Below are 15,104 nucleotides of genomic sequence, written 5' to 3'. Positions count from 1 at the left end.
GACTGTGTTCATGACTTCATGTCGGAGTGCAGACCTTGGCAATCCAATATCGCCTCCGGGAGAACGAAGGAGCAGACGCTTCAGCAGAGACTCTTTGTCTGGGAGCAGAACAGGCACGTTGTTGTATTCTTGCAGATTTGCGATATACCGTGCATCCTTTTTTAATAAGCATGCAACAATGATTTTATGAGAAACAGATCCCGCAAAACAACCGTGCTTACTTTTCATCAAGAATATGAAGATCAACCGATAAGAAATATGTTGAGCATGGTTACCGTGCCCAGAGCAAGTCATGGAAAAACTGGATGCACATATATGGGAGGAAATAGAAAAATCTCTGAAGAGCACTCGGTTTTTTTGGTGTGTCGTAAGAAATCTTTTCAGAAACAAATTCCTTGAAATCGGAAATAGGAAAATTCCTTGAAATAGCTGAGATAGACCTAAAAATTGTAAGAGGGCCACATAAGGATCAACCTTACTAGGTATCTATAAAGACATGCTGGTAGGTTAATTGGCATCTGTCCCAAAATTGGCCCTAGTATATGACTGTGAGTTGGGGACCTTGGATTGTGGGCTCCTTGAGTGTAGGGACCGACGTGAGTGTGTACTCTCCCTCAGGTTGAACTGGATGGACTGGTGTCTTTATTCAACCTTACTATGCAACTATGTAAGGATGAATCCTGCCTTTATAGGGTAGTTGCGTTATGAGAAACAGCACAGGGGTCAATGCAGACCAAGGTCCTATGCCGCGTACACACGATCGGAATTCTCGTCAGAAAAAGCTCTGATGGTTTTCCAGACGGAATTCCGACAGAATTCGGCTCAAGCTGTCTTGCTTACACACGGTCACACCAAAGTCCGATAGTTTAGAACGTGGTGACGTACAACACGTACGACGGAACTAGAAAAAGGAAGTTCAATAGCCAGTAGCCAATAGCTTCTGTCTCGTAGTTGAATCTGAGCATGCGTGATTTTTGGCGTGTCGGAATTGCATACACACGATCGGAAATTACAGATAGAAAGTTTTTCCGTCGGGAAAATTGAGAACATGCTATCAATTTTTGGCTGGTGGAAATTCACACAGCTAAATTCCGATGGAGTATACACATGGTCGCATTTTCCGATGAAAAGCTCTCATCGGTCTTCTTCTGCCCGGAATTCCAACCGTGTGTACGTGGCACTAGGGTTAAAACCTATAACTTTACAAACCCTTTTAAATTGGTTATTTTAATAAAGTGCAGCGACAGATAGGTGTCTGATGCCTGTTCACCCCCCACCACCACCACATCATTCTATTGGCCTATTGCTATAGGTGGCAAAAAAGGAGGGTTTCACCATGTCAGACCAGTGTGTTGTTGCCACATCCCTGATTGTCTATTAAGAACAAGGAATCCCCCTTCGTTGGGACTTTGTAGGCAGCAACCACACATAAATTTAGAAAATATCATTTATTGAATATACATAAAACCATTTGATCATATGATGACCGGTGGTTAAAAGGACATAGAAGAAATACTACACAAGTATGAAAACCAGCATAGACAAGACAAAAAAACGCCAGGTTGCATCATTTGAATGACAGATTGTTGTTACTCTCTGGTATATAGTGATCTCCGGTGCCCAACGCGTTTCTGGTTCAAGCACCTTCATCAGGGGTATTTAATAAGAGTATATGCTAAGAGTATATGCAGTCATAGTTTTGTCTTAGTAAGACAAAACTATCTTTTGTAGTAAGACAAAACTATGACTGCATATACTCTTATTAATTACCCCTGACGAAGGTGCTTGAACCAGAAATATTGACACTTTCTGGAGTAGTCAAATATGTGTTAGCATTTGTATTTGCCTATGCTAAGGTTTTTGCCTTTCTCTGCAGCCTCAGCTGCACTGGTCAGTGAATGAATGGGAAGTTCTCTGTGCTGAGCGGCTTCCTGTTCACAAACTGAAACATAGTAAACACATTCACTATGTTTCAGTTATGATTGAGTGAGCGTGTTCATTTGGGAAAGGAAGGGGCTGGTAAAAATAGTCAAATAACACTTTCCAGAGCATGGATCCTCACTCCGATGAGCTTATAGTTTTTCCGTGGTTCAGATGGTCTGTTTTTCTCCCAAATTGATGATTTCTAAAAGATTGCTCTCAAAGATAAAAAGATATTGCGCAAGTTTAGTGTGTTCATAAACTCCTGAATAATATAAGCCAGTGGTCATCAACCCTGTCCTCAGGGCCCACTAACAGGCCAGGTTTGCAAGATAACTGAACTTTTTCAATCACAGGTGATATCATTTGCTGCTCAGTGATTGCGGTATTCTAGTCTGCATCTCCCCAAGGTAATACATAAAATCTGGCCTGTTAGTAGGCCCTGAGGACAGGGTTGATGACCACTGATATAAGCTATTCACTCACATTTGGTTTGGTTCAAAAAACGCTAATTGAACGATCGGTGGTGCACACAGCTTTCCTCCTCACTGCACGTCCGGTATAGCAAAACAACATCACTGGCTCCTCCCGACGCGTTGCGTCACAGGTCACGTGACTTTCTCAAGGGAACTGATTGCAACATGTCGGGAGGAGCCAGTGACGTCACCACCAGTGTTTTGCTATACCGGACGTGCAGTGAGGAGGAAAGCTGAGTGCACCACTGATCGTTCACTTAGCGTTTTTTGAACCAAACCAAATGTGAGTGAATAGCTTATAATATTTGGGAGTTTATGAATACACAGCAATCTTGTGCAATGACGTCTTTTTATCTTTGAGAGCAATCTTTTAGAAGTCATCAATTTGTGAGAAAAACAGAGCGTCTGAACCATCGCAGTGAGGATCCATGCTCTGGAAAGTGTTATTTGACTCAGGTTTTTGATTCATTTATTCTATGAAGGTGAATAGGAACTTTACCTCCAGGTGGTGGTTCATCTTTGTTGGGACTTTTTTATTCATATTCTTTATTATATTTTTATCGTGACTGTGTGTATATTTGGAGTATACCTCTTCTCATAGAGGAAGGAGCATTAGCAATTGGTTGTGTAGCACATTTTTGGATTATTGGATATCATATTGGGCGGCACAGTGGTGTAGTGGTTAACACTCTCACCTAGCAGTAAAAAGGGTCGCTGGTTCGAATCTCAACCAGGACACCACCTACCTGGAGTTTGCATGTTCTCCCTGTGCCTGCGTGGGTTTCCTCCAGGGACTCCAGTTTCCTCCCACACTCCAAAAGGCACGCAGGTAGGTTAATTGGCTTCTGTTCAAAATTGGCCCTGGTATATGAATGGAGACCTTGGATTGTGGGCTCTTTGAGGGTAGGGACCGATGTGAGGGTGCAATGTACAGGAATAGGGACAGTTGTAGACACTCACTCAGGATGGACTGGTGTCTTTATTCAACCTAATTAATTATGTAACTATATTGTTGTGCAATATTTATAGTTGGATTCAAGCGCACTGTTTATATTATTTTACTGTTTAATCATTTGCAGAGCTTTAGACCTTAGCCTGTGACCCCGCAGAGTTTTGTCATGTGTGATTACTTCATTGATCCCAGTATTGCTCAGATAAGTTGTGCTACTATTATAAATCATGCTTTGCATTGTTACCCCCAGTGTCTTTATTACCCATTATGTGCTACTAGTGATGCGTGTCCATCTGCAGCAGTGAAAGCCTCCCTTTATTATCATGCTTGCTAAATGTTTCTCATTTACAGGAATAATTCTAAGTTTTGGATATTTTTGCCCTCTGAAATGCACTTGATTTGAACCCCCCAAACCGAATGCTTCTTTAGTGATCATCAGATATTTGGTGTCGTAGAAATCAGTCCGATTATTCTGTCTCAAAGAATCAGGAATTATTTGTGGATTTATATATATATATATATATATATATATATATATATATATATATATATATATATATATATATATATATATTTTTTTTTTTTTAGCGCTGTTACTGATTACAATTTTCGTGTTCGATTAATCGATTTTTTTTAATCAACTAATTTCGATTAATTATAACGCACATACAGATCCAACTACTTTTAGCTGATCTCCTTGCATTGCAACTCTGCATTAGTCGGTGGTAAATGTGGTATACAATATATACAATAACACGTTAGTTTCCACAATCCATGACTTAACTTCACAGTTCACACAAATACGTTTTAAATTCAAACTGTAGCACTGACGTAAGTAATTTTTTTCCCACAGTAGCGTGACAATCCCTCCACCTCTGGTCTAACTAATCCCTCTCACCTTATGGCATGGACCCCTGTGCAAACAGGTGGTCATGCAAGCGGTTATCAAAAGGGTTAACACGGACCATAAACTTCTCTCACGTCTCCTTAGATCTCAGCAAGGACGCCAGGCCATGGGTAGAAAGAAAAGATCTAAGTGCTCACCGCTTAAGTATAAGATTTCATTTTTGTGTTCAAACTACTCACATAAAGATGATAAAAACACAGCATGTAAAGCCGACAATCGTGTTAGTTCTGTAGGGCAGCAGCGGGTGACGTCATGCGTAGCGCCTCCCCGTATGCATTTCATTCAATCAGAACTTGAACATCACCGGACTCCTCCCCCCTTCCCTTCGTTAGCAGACGGAGGCACTTGGGGAAGGGGGAGGAGTCCGGTGACGTTGATGTCCGTGATGTCACCGGATCCCTGGCGGAACTCCCTGAAGACCCGGAAGCTGGCGGAGAGGTGAGTACCGATCAAAAGAATTTTTATCGCTCAAAAAAATGAATCGAGGAATTAATCTTTAATTTCTTTTGTCAAAAACCAGCACATTTAAGTGTCATTTCTATTCCTACAGAGCAGGCCATACCTCTGCAGATCCTCTATGAGAAATACAGCAGCGGCATGACAGACGGCAATCTGATCAAATTGATGGCTCTTCTTCAGGATCTTTCCAATAATGATATGATCCTTGCTATGAGGGACATTCATATCAAGAACCCAGACATCAAAGTGCGGGTGAGTGAGATCTACCTTAATACCTACCTACCCTCTTCATAAGAGCCAAACAGGTGTAGGATCCCGGCATGGTTTGTGAGGCACATTGACCCATATTTATGTGTGACCCGGTCTGCCACAATAATATTTATGACCCATCATGGTGGCTGAATTCTGTAATGGGGCTCCAATGCAAAATTTTGACTTCAATGGTTCAATACACATATTTGAATTTTCGTTCAGCCACTCTTGTCATTCATAGACCCCTGCATGCTTCTAGTAGGGTGACAACTCCTTGCTGATCCTGTGGCTATGGAGCTTCCTGTGCCACCACCCCAGCTTGACTCTTTTTATTGAACTATATATTAGATATCTCTCTCTCTCTTTTATATATATATATATATATAAAATCTATATACTTCTCTATCTAATATATATAAATATCTCTATCTTTGTGTGTGTATATATATAATTTTTTTTTTTTTTTACCATCCTCTGCCCCCAAATGCGCAAACGAGCATAGATGCATGCAGCTCCTATGTACAAAAACATTGTACTGCATGTGAGGAGTGAGAGAAATAATTCTAGTACCAATAGTATCTCTCTCTCTCTCTCTCTATATATCTATCTATCTATCTATCTATATATATATATATATATATTAGAGCTGCACGATTCTGGCCAAAATGAGAATCACAATTTTTTTGCTTAGAATAAAAGTATCACGATTTTCTCACGATTCTCATGATGTAAAATCTTTCACATTATATAAAACAAAAAAAAGGGGCTAACTTTACTGGTTAGTGTTTTTTTTTTTTTTTTTTTTAATTCATGAAAGTAATTTTTTTCCCCAAAATTATTATATTATTTTTTTTTTTTTACTTGAAACCAACAAATGTTAGAAAAAGGTTTAGCGTTTAAATGGTTAAACTTTTTTCACTTACACACAGTCTATTCCATTGACATATTGTTACAATGTTTATACTTGAGTTCAACTGATAAAGAATGTTTTGATTCTTGGCAGACTGCCCAGTTTTTTTTCTTCTTTTCTTTTGACTGCTGTGGCTTCAGAAGAGCAGAGAGAATTCTTTGCATAGAAAGAATTGTGAAACACTTTTGTCAAGATTGCGAAAATTATTCTTGATGATTAATTCATTAATTTATTTATATATATATATATATATATATATATATAAAGATATAGATATATATATCTTCACAACTAATACTGCTGTAAAAGTACACATATGCTTTATTGTTTGTATTATTTTTGTGTTGCTTTTTATTTGTATAATGGCATTCCGCAAAAGCAAACATTTGCACTTAGCTTTATATGTTTGTTTTTATTTTTTTTATTATAGAGCTTTTAGTTTTATTATATTTATTTTTAATGTTGCATGGTGTTGCATGCTTTATTGTTTGTATTATTTGTATTATTTTTGTGCTGCTTTTTATTTGTATAATGGCATGCCACAAGAGCAAACATTTACACTTAGCTTTATACATTTGTTATATTCTTTATTCTAGAGCTTTTAGTTTTATTATATTTATTTTTACTGTTGCATTTGTAATTCTAGCCAGAGGCATGCTGGCATTGTGGGATACTTGCCACATTGCACAAAATAAACTGCTGTGCCCAGTAACTCTACATTATACAGTAAATTTATAGGGAAGTTATAAGACATAACGGATCCTGAATATGTGATAAAAAAATAAAAATAAAAAAAATTGTATACGGTTTGGTGTACGTATTGTAATGACTGCATGAAACAGTTTTTCATGACAATGTGGATTAGGGTTATCTGCAGTTTGCCAATCGGCAATCTCAGTCTTTAAATTATGGGACGTTATGTGAAGACAGACCTAGGCAGGGTATAGGACAGCCTCTATGGGGGCCTTACAGCCTGACACTGGGAGATTGCTCTGACGGGGAGAGAACACCAGTGAATAACAGCATACACCCTGAGAGGTGAGGCTGCAGTATGATAACTTTAAACTCAAACTTTCAATTTAGCTGAATATATTCCAAGAAAGCAGCCACAACCTGAGTAGAGTAGCCTGTCACCTGCCAGCGTGCTACAGGGTGGGAGACCCTTGCTCTCTGTGTGGAAGCAGTGGTCTCTCTCTACAGAGGTCCAACATATATCCGTAAACTATAACTGTGCAATTGGCAAATTGTATGTTCCCTACTGATTGAAGAGCTTTGGTTTTGACTCAGCAGGGGGTGCATTAGACCTGCAGAGAGATCACTGCTTCCATGCACAGAGCAAAGATTCTTCTCTACAGCATGCTGGTGGGGAACAGACTTTCTACTTGGGTTGTGGCTACTTTAATAAAAAAAATAAAAAAAAACACCGGCTTTACACTCCTTTTTTTATGCATCTAGAATGTATTTAGCTGATTTAAAGGATAAATTCACCTTGAGGCTGGGTTCACATTGCAGCGGTGACGAGAACCGGATGTGATTCGCACCACACTGCAGTGCAAATCACATCCGATCTCTGTGCGATGCGAGTTCAGCCATACAGATAGTATGGCTGAATTTGCATCGCACCCGGCCCAAACTCGCACAGGACCCTTTTTTTGGTCCGCAGCAGAATCGGATCGCATGGGTGTTCACACCATGCGATCCGATTCCTGTCCGAGTTTGCAGATCGCACCACGATATGTGAACTGATCGGGGGGTGTCATTAACGTTTCACTGACACTCCCAGCAGTTCGCATAGGGCAGTGTGAACTGCCGGCGGGAGGTATGCGATGCGGGAACCCGCCGCAGATTTGCGGCGTTCCCGCATCGCTGCAATGTGAACCTAGCCTTAGTAACATTTTACACCCATATTTAGAGTGTAACGATTGTGGCAGGGGGCAGCGGACCTTCTTCCTGCACCCGCTGTCAGGATTTTAAAAATTCTGTTAATGGGAGAACTACAACTATCATCATCCATTGTGGCTGACTGCTTGTAGTTTACAATGTACTACCAGGGTGCTGATGAGCACTCTTCGGCAGATAGCTAAACTGACAGTCTCCTGGAGCCTGAGATTGCACCTGTAATCTGCTTTACAGGCTCCTAATAAAAAAATAATAATAAATGCACTTTTTTTTTTTACTTGCAAAAAATGTGCATTTTATTTATTTTAAAGGTAAACTTATCCTTTAAACAAAGTTCAAATGGGCTTTAAAGTGTTACTAAACCCACAACAGTAAAATCCGTCTGTATATGCAGTAAAGCATGCCTGTTATACTCACTGTGGAACCTAAGGGGTTAAGCCTCTGCATTGTGTAAAAAGGCTGTTTGATCCTGTCTTATTTGATCCTACCCTTCTTCCACAGTCTCCAATCTATCTCATGATAGAACAGAGCCTTGGGGGCACTCTGCACATGCTCAGTTTGGTGTGTATTGCTAACAAGTTTTTTTTTATTTCTTGGTAGAGTGCATGTAATCGGCACTGTCCAGACAGAGGGTCAGGTGTCCTGCAGCCCCATAGGACAATCATAGGAGAATGAAAACTCCTCCTACAAGCTTTAACCAGACACTGATAGAAGTAACTAGACTGCTATATACTGCTGATGAGAAGTTATTTGGCAGTTATTTGGCCAGATATAGTGAATGCAGGGTCCTGGGTTTAGTAACAGTTTAAGCGTGGAAATTCTGATTCTTACAAATGCCCATTCCGGACTGGTTCTCTTAAACTTTAAATACCTGTTCTTTAGAAGGAGGCTAATTTGTGGCAGTGTAAAGCAAATAACAATAACTTGTAAAAACAGTGTGGAAAAAAACCGCTACATTGTCTGTTAGTTGTATGTTTATGAATTGAAGATTTGCAATTCTGTGGTCATAACTGAACAACTTATCAATGATATTGTAGCTATTTAAGATTTATCAGAAGGGGTTTATGCTCTCCCTTTTCAACATATTCATTTCCAGGTTGCTTATATAAGGTATATGTTAAAAAGGTTTGCTTTAGCCTAGGTTTCCACTATTGCGACCTGAAAGTCACACGATTTTGATGCAACTTGAAGCAATGCTTGTGTATTCTTGAGGTCTGTAACGGAACGTCCCACACTCCGCTTGAATGCTTCCGTCATATACTGCTTCCCCCAGTCAGAATATAGATATTAGATATCATAGCCGCATATTACAACCAAGAACTAGGCAGGACTCGTTTGGCTGAAAAGCTGGAACAAGAATTGTTTATTTGAACAAAGGTAGACACAGATACACACAGGGGACTCTCCTTTTTTATTAACATATTCATTTCCAGGTTGCTTATATAAGGTATATGTTAAAGTTTGCTTTAGCCTAGGTTTCCACTATTGCGACCTGAAAGTCACATGATTTGGCCGCAATTTTGATGAAACTTGAAGCAATGCTTGTGTATTTTTGAGGTCTGTAACGGAACGTCCCACACTCCGCTTGAATGCTTCCGTCATATACTGCTTCCCCCAGTCAGAATATAGATATTAGATATCATAGCCGCATATTACAACCAAGAACTAGGCAGGACTCGCTTTCCTGCAAAGCTGGAGCATGAACTGTTTATTTGAACAAAGGCACACACTGATATAGACCCAGGGGACTCTCCTTTTTCATTAACATATTCATTTCCAGGTTGCTTATATAAGGTATATGTTAAAAAGGTTTGCTTTAGCCTAGGTTTCCACTATTGCGACCTAAGTCACACAATTTTGCCACCATTTTGATGCAACCTGAAGCAATGCCTGTTTATTCTTGAGGTCTATGGACCTCAAGTTGCATCAAAGTAGTGCAGGGACTACTTTGAAGTTGCACAGATATGAACGGTACTCATTGGAAATCATGGGGATACAACTTGTCATGCGACTTTGCAGTCCCGAGTCGCATGACAAGTTGCACTAGTAGAAAAGTAGCCTAAAAGAGCAGTAAGCGGTATGCCTTGCTTTCTTGGCTCCCCTAGCCTTAGATACCCAATAACTCCATACCGACTGGGCTTTTGAAGTGGCAGCCCACTGCAATCTCTACATTCTTCGGCATGGATATCCTTTCCATAGTCCAGGCTTGCACAGTTGAATCCCTTAGGTTTGTATAGCGCATCTCCTGCTTTGGGAACAAACATCATTATAGCTGTGGGTGCACTTTGAAAGTGTACTTACCCTTTAAGAAAGCTCTACTAAGTAACATCTGCATCTAATCAGACCTTCTTGGTGGCCAGGGAGTAGGGTTTTATGAAACACAAAGTCCAGTGATGTACTTCAGTGTGTAGTTTCTGGTTGATGAAATGTCAGAACCTCTTGTTGGCCTTACTGGGCAGTCTAGTTTCCTTTTCAGAGGAGGCATGAATAATACATGTGTTCAAATGTGTTCAGAGGCATCCTGCTCACTCATTACATCACCTGCCAGTGTAACTGACCCAAATCAAGCTGAGTAGATTGTCAGCAGGGAGCCAATTGAGCAGGTTCCAAAGTTTTGTTGAGTAAATTTGACAGATCCATGTAACTGTGGTATTGCCTAATTTCTCACACTAGTTCCCTGAGATCTAATGACATGTGTAATACGGAGGCAGAAGGTTATTTAAATAATGATTCAGCATGTGTGAAGCTTCAAGCTGGCAAATAGCTAAAATAAAGCTGAAACACAGACATATGAGTTTTTTTTATCTGTCAAAGAACTTGTAATGTGTTTCCAACCAGTCCTAAGATTTACACAGCCCTACCAGACAGCAAAGCCAGGCTGGTGACATTTCTCTTCTGCAATTCAGCAAAATAGCGTGTGACCTCCTTGCCCCAGCACCTCCAGGATCGCTGGGAGTATGGATACTTTAGTATAGAACTTTAAGGGCTTTTTCAGAGGAACAACATGATTTGAACCTTTTTTTTATTAGTGCCGTCTATGGTGGCAGATGAGTCTTTGAGCACTACTAGATCACCTATAATTTAGTGGTCCACTCCTAAGGGTAAGAGGCCAAGTTTGCTGTGGTGTTGGTGAAGGATTGTCATTTCACCTGCAGATCTATCTCCATTGCACACCTTTGGTGCTCCCTGGAAATTGTGGATTTTACTTTTGAATTGACTTTTATTAGCGCTGCAGTCTCTTCTGAATACATACAGTATAGCACAATACATTCTATCCACGTTAAAAGAAAAAACACCAATACAGGTATGTATTTACTAAATATTAATTAAAGCATTGCATTGTTGTCCTTTGAGGTACCCCCCTTTCCCCAGCATGTCCATAAAGTCTTCCCTAGCATCGCTCTAAAGTAGGGATCTCCAAACTACGGCCCTCCAGCTGTTGCGGAACTACACGTCCCATGAGGCATTGAAAAACTCTTGACATTCACAGACACGAGTAGGCATGATGGGAAGTGTAGTTCCTGAACAACTGGAGGGCCATAGTTTGGAGACCCCTGCTCTAAAGCAGTGATGGCGAACCTTGGCACCCCAGATGTTTTGGAACTACATCTCCCATGATGCTCAACTACACTGCAGAGTTCAAGAGCATTATGGGATATGTAGTTCCAAAACATCTGGGGTGCCAAGGTTCGCCATCACTGCTCTAAAGTCTTCCCCAGCGTCCTCTTAGGTCTCTTCAACAGTGACAGCTGGATGGTGGGAGCCGCCTAGGGTTGCCGCCTCATCCCTTTAAACCCGGACACATATGAGTTACACAGGTTCTGAGGCTAATTTAATGCGGATAAGGCACCAAGCGAGTTTCATTACCAACTTAAAGTGGTTGTAAACCCTTACAACACACTTTGACCTACAGGTAAGCCTAGATTAAGGCTTACCTGTAGGTCCAAGAAATATCTCCTAAACCTACACGGTTTAGGAGATATTTGCCGAAAGACAGACGCGCAGGCGCACTGAGCGCGCCGCCGTCAACGCCGATATGCCGCGCGTGGCGGCTCCCGTGCGCATGCGTGGGAGTGATGACAGCGGCGGAGCAGCGAGACCCACCGAGAAGATGGATGCGCCGGTCTACAGGGGACAGCGGTGACATTGCTGGCTCCTGTGTCAGGTAAGTGACACATAATGGACTACTATGCGATGCATAGTAGTCCATTATGCTTTACCTTTGCAGGGAGTGAAAGAGGAAATAAACTCATCAGGGTTTACTTCCTCTTTAATCAACCACAGAACCTGTGTAATTAATATAGGTGGCAACCTTAGGTGGCTCCCACCATCCAGCTGCCAGTGTAGAAGAGACCCAAGAGGATGCTGGGAAAGACTTTAGGGGGATGCTAGGCAAGGCTTTATGGAGATGTTGGAAAGGGGGTACCACAAAGAACAGCAATACAATGCTTTAATAAATATTTATAAAATACATACCTGTATTGGTGTTTTTTAGCCAGCATTAATTTGTGTGGATAGAATGTATTGTGCTATACTGTATGTATTCAGAAGAGAATGCAGCGCCAATAAAAGTTAATTCAAAAGTAAAATCCACAATTCCCAGGGAGCACCGAAGGTGTGCAACGGAAATAGATCTGCAGGTGAAATGACAATCCAACACCACAGAAAACTGGGCCTCTTACCCTTAGGAGTGGACCACTAAATTATAGGTGGTCTATAAAGGCCTCAAAGGCTCATCAGCCTTGCTCCTGTTCACCGTACACTGCACAAAACGGTTCAAATCCTGTTGTTCTTCTGAGAGCATCTTTTCACAGGTTAGATGTGCCAGAATGAGAACAAAGACTATCTCATACATAGTGAAGTATGTAAAAGCACTTGGGTATTAAAACATTTCAGTTATACTCACACATTAGCAGTAATATACAAGCCCACGAGTGCAGCGATTGTCATGTATCCAGGCTCCACCATAAGTGTTTCGTCATACCAGACGTCATCAGGGGCACCTGTGGGGAGACGCTCTCGGAGGGGTCAACATGGTTTGAACCATTTTGTGGAGTTTAGGGTGAACAGGAGCAAGGCTAATGAGTGTTTGAGCCCAACTAGACCACCTATAATTAGTGGTACACTCCTAGGAGTAAGAGGTCCATTTTGCTGTGTTGTTGGAGGAGGATTGTCATTTCACCTGCAGATCTATCTCTATTGCACACCTTAGGTGCTCCCTGGCAATTGTGGATTTTATTTCTGAATATATTAATATTAATATTAGCACGACATTCTCTTATTTTGATTGTTACCCGCAATTTATTCTAGCTGCTTTCCTCTGTTACAAAAACCCAAGCGCAGTGAAGTTTTTATTTATATACTGTATGTATTCTAAATGTCAAACAGAGGTAGATATTGTTCAAGTCAAATGTTCTGTCTGCAATGCACCTGCGTTATTCCCTGGAAATGATCCTAGATTAACAGTTCTTACTCAGAGATCCTGGCTTGTAAAAAATTGTACATTTCGTTCCACAGTGAATTGCTTCCATAATGCATCAACTCAGTATGAGTTAAGGAAACGTGTTTTGATCAAAACATGGAGATTACTTTCACTGACTTCTGTCTGTAAAAGTGCTAGTTATCTGGCTTTCATACTGATCCTGCAACTTAGTGCATTTTGTGTCACTTACCTAAAATACGTATATACAGTAGGTATAGGAGTTTGACTTATCTAGCTGCATTCTTTTTCTGAGGCAACGATTCAAAAAAATATTGAATCCAGACTTAGTCAACTGGCATTTTCTGAAAAATATCAGTAATCCCTGCATAAAGTTCAACTCTAGAGCGGATTAGAACCTCCATTAGACTTTATTTCGTATTCTGTTTATGGAGAGATTTGCCCTAATTTCCTGTCGGGACAGGAAGTGAGGGGATCTCTACAATGGGGACACAGACACAACACACTTTCTTCAGTAAACAAGGGAAAGGTTGGAACCTCAGCCTGGTTATTTCTAAGGCCGCGTACACACGGGCGGACTGTTTGCCCAACTTAGTCCGCTGAACAGTGTTTCAGCGGACAATCCGCTCGTGTGTGGGCTTCAGCTGACTTTTTCAGCGGACAGTCTGACTAACAAAGTCTTACGGAATTTCTGTAAGACAGTCCGTTCAAACTTGGTTTTGTCCGTCCAAACTTGGTTTCAGCGGACAGTCCGCTCGTGTGTAGGCAAGTTGGACGGACTAAGTATGGCGCATGCTCAGAAAGGATTTACACGGCCGAAGGTTGCATTGCAGTGTATAGGACGTCGTTTTTCTAGTCCCGTCGTACATGCTGTACACGTCATCACGCACGCTTTCAGCGGACTGTCTGCTCATCGTGTGTGGTCAAGTCCGTTCATGCTAATTTTGAACGGACTGTTTGTCGGATTGTCTGACGAACTTAGTTGGGCAAACAGTCCGCCCGTGTGTACGCGGCCTAAGAGTTTTGGGTAAGAGGGGATAGATTCAAAGTTGGTGTCATGAGCAGTGATAGATTTGACATCAAATGTAAATTTTGTTTTAGTCATAGTTTTTTTTGACTAAAATGCCATTTTAGTTTTAGTTGTATTTTAGTTGACTAAAATTTAATGGGCTTAATTAAGTTATTATTATTAACACATTAATTAAGCATTTCTCTAGGATTTTCAAACTCGTTATACATATTTTTTATGGTAAGGTTTGAACATTTAGCCGTTGTGATATAGAACATCTTTATAAATAAAAGTTACATAAACAAACAAACATTGTTTTTTGACAAACAGAAGTGCAACTTTAAAATAAAAGCCCCAAAAGTGTAAACTCTATTGGCTGTAATGTCATTACACACATTACCTGAATATACAGTGCTTCTGGAAAGTATTCACATCGCTTCACTTTTTCCACATTTTGTGATGTTAGGCTGGATTCACACCTATGCATTTTTAGTGCTTTTTGCATTTTGCAGATTTGTACTACAGAACCTGTTCCATAGGAAACCATGGTACATGGACTGTAGTGCAAATCTGCAAAATGCGTTAAAAATGCATAGGTGTGAATCCAGCCTTACAGCCCGTATTCCAAAATGGATTAATTTAACAATTAATAATTTTTCTCAAAATTCAACGTTAAGGAAGTTTGTTTGAAATCTTCCCAAAAATTTTTCAAAAATTACAAAATCGCATGTTTATAAGTATTCAGTCTTTGCCATGACACTCAAAATTGAGCTTAGGTGCATCCTGTTTCCACAGGTCATCCTTGAGATGTTTCACCAGTGATAAATTCAGTTGATTGGACGTGATTTGGAAAGGCACACACCTGTCTATATAAGGTCCC

The 15,104-nt window shown here is 40.5% G+C and overlaps 1 protein-coding gene across 1 annotated transcript in view; it reads left to right on the top strand.

The window, feature by feature from the left end:
• The window catches only part of TGM2 (transglutaminase 2), a 113,831-nt gene that overhangs the window by 87,528 nt on the left and 11,199 nt on the right, over positions 1-15,104 (top strand). Inside the window, exon 11 of the mRNA XM_077459047.1 lies at positions 4,806-4,966. Coding sequence (XP_077315173.1) covers positions 4,806-4,966 — 161 coding nt within the window. The remainder of the gene's footprint in view (positions 1-4,805; positions 4,967-15,104) is intronic.

Source organism: Lithobates pipiens, unplaced genomic scaffold (genome assembly GCF_037356315.1).
Source record: "Lithobates pipiens isolate NorthernLeopardFrog02 unplaced genomic scaffold, aLitPip1_a1.2 Scaffold_28, whole genome shotgun sequence".
NCBI classification, from domain to species: Eukaryota; Metazoa; Chordata; class Amphibia; order Anura; family Ranidae; genus Lithobates; species Lithobates pipiens.
Note: the sequence above shows the minus strand (reverse complement) of the source record. Positions and strands in the feature narration are given on the sequence as shown.